This window comes from Centropristis striata, chromosome 17, assembly GCF_030273125.1.
Source record: "Centropristis striata isolate RG_2023a ecotype Rhode Island chromosome 17, C.striata_1.0, whole genome shotgun sequence".
Lineage (NCBI taxonomy): Eukaryota > Metazoa > Chordata > Actinopteri > Perciformes > Serranidae > Centropristis > Centropristis striata.
The window spans coordinates 11,723,469-11,731,061 of NC_081533.1; the positions used below are offsets into that span (position 1 = coordinate 11,723,469).

Here is a 7,593-nt window from a genome sequence, read left to right on the forward strand (position 1 = left end):
GAGTTAGAACTAAATATATAAATGCCTACCTATTTATATGAATAAATGCTTAGAATAAACGAATAGATAAATATTACATAATTTAATGCTTAATGAACATATATATTGTATATTAAATGGTTAAATAAAAGAGAAAATGTTATAATTGAATGCTTGATTTATATATACATAATTTAAAGCAATATATATATTGCATAATAAATGCCTAAAAAGTGTATAAATATACTTTAATGCTAAATTTATATATACATTTTGTATAATAAAATGCTTAAACAAATAAATATATATATACTTTAATACTTAATGAACACACACACACACACACACACACATATATATATATATATATATATACTGTATATAAATAGTAAAATAATATTTGATTTAATACACTCAATTCACCTTAAATAAAATAAAAAACACAAATTAAATGAGACAGTAGATGTATTTAATTTTTTTATTTATTTATTTATTTATTTATACTTTCATCCATCATGCTCTTCAACATGGATATGGATTGGCCTCAAAAGGTATTAAAAAAGAAGAAAAAACACTCCCCTGAGACTCACAAGGGCTCATTTATTACAACAAAAACAACAACTATCTTTTCATATATCTGGCTTAACTGTGGAGTGATAAATGAGCCCTGCCATGCTTTGCTGAGTGAATTTGCATGAAAATGACCCCGAATAAAGTCCCGCCATCTAACCCGAGCGACCTCAATATCACAGCAGGTTTGATGCCCCGGTCAGAGCCCGGTTGCTTGCGCTGAAAATGACCCTGCCTCTCCGCCGTGCAGGAATGGCCTCCACTGGGAACCTTTCCGAAGAGCAGGTGCATTGCTCCATCTGTCTGGACGTCTTCACCAACCCCGTCTCCATCCCCTGCGGACACAACTTCTGCCAGGGCTGCATCCTGGGATACTGGAAGACCAGCCCCCTGTACCAGTGTCCCATGTGCAAGAAGTCCTTCTACAAAAGGCCCGACATCAGCATTAACACGGTGCTGAGGGAGATCGCCGAGCAGTTCAAGGAGATCCGGGTTAAAACCGCGGAGGAAGATTCGAGCAAGGAGGAGTGCGACAAGACGATGGAGAGGAGGAAGAAGGAGGATGAGGAGCGGCTCCTGGAGGAGGACCTGAAGCAGCAGCTGGTGGAGGAGCTGAAGGAGAAGCAGGAGGAGGAGAGGAGGAAGAAGAAGCCTCTACCAGAGGAGCTCCCACCTCTGATCCCCAGAACCTCTCCTCCACCGTCACCCCAAGCCTCCGCTCAGGAGACTCCACCACCTCCGCCTCCTCAAACATCTCCCCCGCCCTCCCCTCAAACCCCTCAGGCCTCACCTCCACCTCCACCCCCACCTCCCCTCGCTCCTCCTCTTCTTATCTGGGAGGACGTCCTCTGCGATGTCTGCCTTGGGGACGGCAGGCCCAAGGCGGTCAAGTCCTGCCTGGTGTGCCTCACGTCCTACTGCGAGGGCCACCTGAAGTCTCACTCAGCCAGGTTCACCAAGCACAAGCTGATCGAGCCCGTCGCCAACATGGAGGACAGGATGTGTCCGAAGCACGAGAGGCTGCTGGAGCTGTTCTGCAAGAAGGACCAGACCTGCGTGTGCGTGCTCTGTACGGAGACGGACCACCGATCGCACTACACCGTCCCCGTGGAGAGAGAGTGGACAGAGAAGAAGGTGAGGCGGAGACCAAGGTCAAAGTTTTAGTGACACAAATATCATTGGTAGAAACTTGTCTGATAGAGACAAAGACATTTTACATGAATACAGACATTCAAAACGTTCCTTTAAGTCACTCAAAGTGTTGATAGGTCAACAAAGACCTCACGAATGAGTTCTTAAACCTCTCCTCTCAAAATCAATGAGGATTTTGATTTTTTTGTGGTTACATGCCTGAAATAAGTTCTGAGGACTGACTTTATGCTCTTTTATGTCCTTTTTTGACATTTTATGTCCTCTCTCTCTCTCTGGTCACTTGATTATTATTTTTTTTTGTGTTTTATGTCATTTTTTTGTTGATTTCATGTCCTTTTTTTGGTCTTTTATCTCCTTTTTTTGTCACTTTATGTTTTTTTTTGTCTTTTATGTCCTATTTCGTTCATTTTATGCTATTTTTTGCCCATTTTAAGTCCTTTTTTGGTCATTTTATGTCCTTATTTGGTCTTTTATGTTTGTTTTTGTGCTTTTATTTTCCTTTTTGGTCACTTTACGTCCTTTCTTTGGACTTTTGTGTCTTTTTTTTTGGTCTTTTATGCCCTTTTTTGGTCTTTTATGTCTTTTATGGTCACTTTATGTCCTTTTTTGGTCTTTTATGTCCTTTTTGGCAGCAAAATTTTCTTCTTCCTTTTTTATTGTCCTTCTGAGACAAATGTATGGTTATGTGTTGTGAATTATAAGAAATCATGCCTGTACCTTGCAATAATTGTGTTTTTTTGCTGTTATCAAAATAAGACTGAACCTTGGCTAATGGCTAAATGTCTAAAACCAGAAAGTAAAAGTAAAGATAGAGATGTTGTGTATGTGCCTGTCATCAGCCTTGTTTGTGTGAAATCTTGCTGAGCAGGCGCAGCTGAAGAGGACAGAAATAGACGTGCAGCAGATGATCCAGGACCGAGTCAAGAAGGTGGAAGAGATCAAACTCTCTGTGGAGCAACACAAAGTGAGTGTGGTCACAGACACAGCCTCCTGCAGGAAATGCATTCACACACAGATCATTATTCAACACATTTTTCTGTGTTTTACAGGCCAGTGCTCAGAGGGAGGTGGAGGAGAGTATCCAGGTGGTGTCGGAGCTGGTGCGCTCCCTCCAGAAGACTCAGGCGGAGCTGGTGCTGGCCATCGAGGAGAAGCAGAGGCAGACGGAGAGGTGGGCCGAGGGCCTCGTCGCTGAGCTGGAGCTGGAGATCACCGAGCTGAAGAGGAGGAACACGGACCTGGAAAACGTGGCTCGGACCGACCACATCCACTTCTTAAAGGTGGGAGGGCAACCAAGCGGCAACCTCCGGGTCTGAGCAGGAGGCAAACCAGGAAGTGCCTTAAGCTGCATTCTACTGAAAATTCCAACAGGGGGCGCTGAGGGCGGCTGCAGAAGCATTTGGGTCCATTCATTTCAATGCAAAATGAGAAAACTTCTCACTTGATTTGTTACCTCATACATTTTTTTAAGGACAAGACTATGGTCTCAATCACCAGTAAAAAAAAAGCTTCTTCAAGACAATTTGATGTTAATAGTTCTAATAATGGCCCCATTTAGAAGAAAATAGAAGATAAAGAATCTTGGGTGTGAATTTGGGGCGTGGCTACCTTTGATTGACAGGTCACTAACAGGGTGATCATCAGGACTGAAGCAAAGCAATGCGTATCCCTGGCAACGTGTCAGTAAAGTTATATATTTCAATTTATTTATTTATATAAAATATATTTTTTTTATTTTTAAGTTTTACGATTTGGCTATTTTTTTTTCGGATTTAAAAAAAATAAGTTTTAAGTTTTGGCAAGTGTTTACTTGTTTTTTTTCGTCTGAAGCTTTTTTCTTTATAAGAGGATTCAGTCCAAAAATTAAAGTTTTGGAAACAAAGATGAAAACAGTAGCAATTTCTTTTTTGCATTAAAATGTGGGGATACTGTTGTTTTCAGTGACTTGTTTCCTCTCCCTGCAGAGCTTCCCGGCCCTGAACACTCCTCCGTCGGTCAAAGACTGGTCTGGGACCAGCGTTCCCACTGACACGTGTGTCGGCATGATCAGGAGATCTGTGTCCAAACTGGAGGCAACCTTAAATGAAATGATCGGCAAACTTGCTGACAGTGGTAAGATTCCTTTCACATTATCATAAATCTGTCTATCTAGATTATGTCAGGTTTTAAGCCTATAAAAGAGGAAAAACAAAAGAAGAAAAAAGACAATTGTTTTCTTACTGACACATTTTCTGCCCCCTTTATTCATGATTTTTGCAGGGATTGTCTTTTAAGGTTTTGGCAGGGATTCATTTTTTTTCAGGATCTTTTTTTTTTAATAGGTTTTAAGTTTAAGTTTACTGTATGCTGTGTATTGTGCACAATATACTGTATGTACCTTGAATTTAGAAACAAACCCCATCAGATTTAGAAATTTTTTCTCTTACTGGCCTTTAAGGGCTTCCATATAGTTTATGTCCTTTTTTGGTCACTTTATTTCGTTTTTTTTGTCATTTAAAGTCATTTTTGGGGTAATTTTATGTCATTTTTTGGGTCGTTTTATTTCCTATTTTGGTCATTTTATGTCATTTTTTTCCTTTTATGTCCTTTTTTGGGACATTGTATGTCTTTTTTTGTCTTTCATGACCTTTTATTAGTCATTTCATGTCTCTTTTTTGGTGATTTTATGTTTTTTTTGTTGTAATTTAATATTCCTTTTTGGTCATTTTATGTCCTTTTTTGGGTCATTTTATGACCTTTTTTTGGTCATTTTATGTCCTAAATCTCTATATATCTCTATAATAAAACATTTCAAAGAAGCTGGACATAATATATCTTTCTTTGAATTTTACAGAAATCAAGAAGATCCTGAAGTATACAGGTAATCTTTCCTTTTGAATTAGTTTGATGTTTTCATCTTAAAACTCTCCAGCAAATATAAACTCTTCATCATGTTTGTGCAGTGGACGTGACTCTGGACCCGGACTCGGCCAACCCGTGGCTGCAGCTGTCTCAGGACAGACGTCAGGTGAGACACCTGGGCGCGTGGCAGGACCTCCCGGAGAACACCGACCGCTTCGACACGGTGGTCATCGTCCTGGGACACGAGGGCTTCACCTCGGGGAGACATTACTGGGAGGTTCTGGTGGGGGAAAAGGACGACTGGTACTTGGGCGTGGCCAGGGCTTCTGTCAACAGGAAGGGGAGGATCTCTGTCAGCACCACCCAGGGCTACTGGGCCCTGGCCATGAAGAAAGGCCAGGGGTACCGGGTGTCAACATCCCCACCCATACTGCTCCCCCTCGACCCCAAGCCCAAGAGAGTGGGTGTGTACGTGGACTACGAAGAGGGGCAACTGTCCTTTTACGACGTGAAGGCTCGGACCCATATTTACACATTCAAAGATACGTTCAGGGAGAAGATCTTGCCCTTTTTCTACCTGTACTGCTGCGACAAAGCCTCTGACACCATAGTGATTTGTCCTGTAAATGAGAAAAGCCTGATCAAGCAAAGCTAAGGTCAAGTTTGACTGTCCGGACTCCTTAGTTTCACAATTTAACACACTGGATCGTCCTTTAGTTTCATTTTACACTCTGATAAACTTCTTCAGACCTCCTGCAAAGTCTGATACACGATGTGAGACCGCAGCCAAATGTTTTTCTGCTGCGATGATATTTGACGCTTAGGTTTAGGCACCAACATGACTTGGTTAGCTTTAGGAAAAGATCATGGTTTAAGTATAAGAAACAAACATAACAAATAAGTATATTTGTTATGTAGATTACGTCCCTGTGTTTGTTTAACCCTCTGAACCCTAACAAGCTGTTTTCAGGGCGTTTTTTTGCTCTTTTTACATTTTACTCACTGCGGCCTTGTATTTCATTGTGTATATGTATAAAATCAGCAAAATTTTGCAGCTCTATACAATCAGCACAATCATGGCTAGAAGTGGGATCAACTCTAACATGTCTTTTGTGCAGAATAGCACAGTTATAATCATCAAAAAGAAAAAAAAACATGTTTTAAAGTTGAATTTCTCTGATCAAGTACAATCATTTTTCCTGCTGTTTTACATACATTTTACCTTTCTTGGGCCAGTTAGCTTAGCTTAGCTTAGCATATACGTTAGAAACAGACAAACATTTAGATTCAAGATTCACTTTAATGTCATTTCAATTCAACCCTGAGTGTTTTCATACACTTGAGAAACAATTCCTCCCCCGCTTCAATCAGTACATTAAAAGACAGTCATACATATTCAAAAGCATGTTTAATAAATGTGTTTAAAACATATTTAGCCTGGCACTGTCCTCCAGCACTTTTAAAGCTCACTTATGGACACATTGGAGGTTGATTTGATAATTGCATGTTTATTTCTAATGAAGTGTGATTGATTCTGCAGAGGCTGTATGCTGAAGAGAAGTGTGTTCATGATTTATAACAATAAATATTCTCAAATGTCACTATGCACTCCTGGCTTCCTGGACTTTTGGGGAAACACTTTAAGTTTCATTTCAGCAAAATGAGGTCACTCGACCACGCCCACCACAGCAACCAGAGCCGCCTCAGCTACTGACGGCTTGTCTTGAGATGCTGAGTATTGAATTGTTTTTGGTGCTATAATAGCTGCATCCTGGTCTCTGCCGCATGCGAGAGACGGCTCAGGAATCTCTCGGGGAGCAACAGAAGAGCTACGGAAGGTCAAGTGAGTCAATATCACAACATTTCATCACACATTTTGCAGTTTTTCTGTTGTTTTTGTTTTTGAAGAACCCAGAACTGTAAGAATGTGATGCGGAATAAATAAATGCAAGCTGATTCATGTGACAATGAGTCATTGGGCGGGTCAGGATTCAAACTGTAAACAGCCTTAAAATAGACTTGATTTGAAAGACTTATCTAATTTTTATTTCGTATATTTGGTGTATTCAGTTAACCCCTCGTGTCTTCTTAACTTTCTGTTATGACCCGCCTTCACTTAACCCCTTAAATAAAGCAGCTTGATGGAATTTTAAAACCCAAATCTATTTTGCATGAAGAAACAACCCGTCATTCATCACAAACTCTGTGAATATCGAGGTTTTCCCTCTTTACCGTGCAGAAAAACTGGATTTAATCAGTGGAATCCACTCGTTTTTTTATTACAGCACACCTGTCATAATTGGTTTACTGTTTTACTAAAGTAGGGGGTTATTTGTTTTATTGCTGAATGTACTGCATAGGTGTAAACACATTTTTTGAACAAGCATGCATGGTTTTTATGGGTTTTTGTTATGCAAACATAATTATTTAGCAAGCGTGCATGCAAACATGCATGCAGGCATGGTTTTTATGATTTTTGTGGTATGAAAATTATTTTATAGCTGCAGGGTAAAAAATGACCCCAAAGACAAGATTTGTACCCTCTTGGTGTACAGCTTTCATTGAAATATGAACAAAGGCAATGTTTGACTTTTTCTCATGTTGGGGTCAATTGAGGAAAAGTCATCGAATTTCAAGTTGAGAAAAGATTGTTAAGGAGGTTTCCTCTGCTGTTAAATATAGTGGTAGGACATTTTTGACCCCTAAGGATGCTTTCACAACCCAAAGTTTAGTTTGTTTTAATCGAACTATGATGCGGTTAAATCCTTGTTATGATTCGTTTGGTTACTTGTGAACGCTCTAATCGTACTCTGGTACCGTACACAGTGGATTCTGGGCTACCTGGGCAGGAATTTTGTGAGATGTACACAGATAATAACATAAAGATTAAATTTGTGTCCTTCAATGTCACTCTGCAGGCTACCACTGAGCTAAAGCTAATTTGTCATTTCAGAATTGTCAACATATTGCTCAAAATAACTTAATATTTACCTTTGTGGTAGAAGCAGATGGTGGTAGGAGCATCAAGGCTCGCCTTCTCTGATTATACAG

At 40.1% G+C, this 7,593-nt stretch overlaps 1 protein-coding gene across 1 annotated transcript; it reads left to right on the forward strand.

Annotated features, from left to right (window-relative positions):
• Positions 1 to 652: 652 nt before the first annotated feature.
• Positions 653 to 5,225, forward strand: si:dkey-46i9.6 (E3 ubiquitin-protein ligase TRIM39). Its single transcript, XM_059354658.1, has 6 exons — positions 653 to 1,683; positions 2,570 to 2,665; positions 2,751 to 2,981; positions 3,666 to 3,813; positions 4,535 to 4,561; positions 4,644 to 5,225. The coding sequence occupies exons 1-6, from the start codon at positions 775 to 777 to the stop codon at positions 5,195 to 5,197; spliced, it is 1,965 nt and encodes a 654-aa protein (XP_059210641.1). The 5' UTR covers positions 653 to 774; the 3' UTR covers positions 5,198 to 5,225.
• The last annotated feature ends 2,368 nt before the right edge of the window (positions 5,226 to 7,593 follow it).

What these genes read in the sequence shown, in the direction of transcription:
- si:dkey-46i9.6 (XM_059354658.1), top strand. Translation starts at nt 775, where the DNA reads ATGACCCTGCCTCTCCGCCGTGCAGGAATGGCCTCCACTGGGAACCTT. An exon ending in CGGCAAACTTGCTGACAGTG is followed by an intron (nt 3,814 to 4,534) that starts GTAAGATTCCTT and finishes TGAATTTTACAG; the next exon opens with AAATCAAGAAGATCCTGAAG. An exon ending in GAAGATCCTGAAGTATACAG is followed by an intron (nt 4,562 to 4,643) that starts GTAATCTTTCCT and finishes ATGTTTGTGCAG; the next exon opens with TGGACGTGACTCTGGACCCG.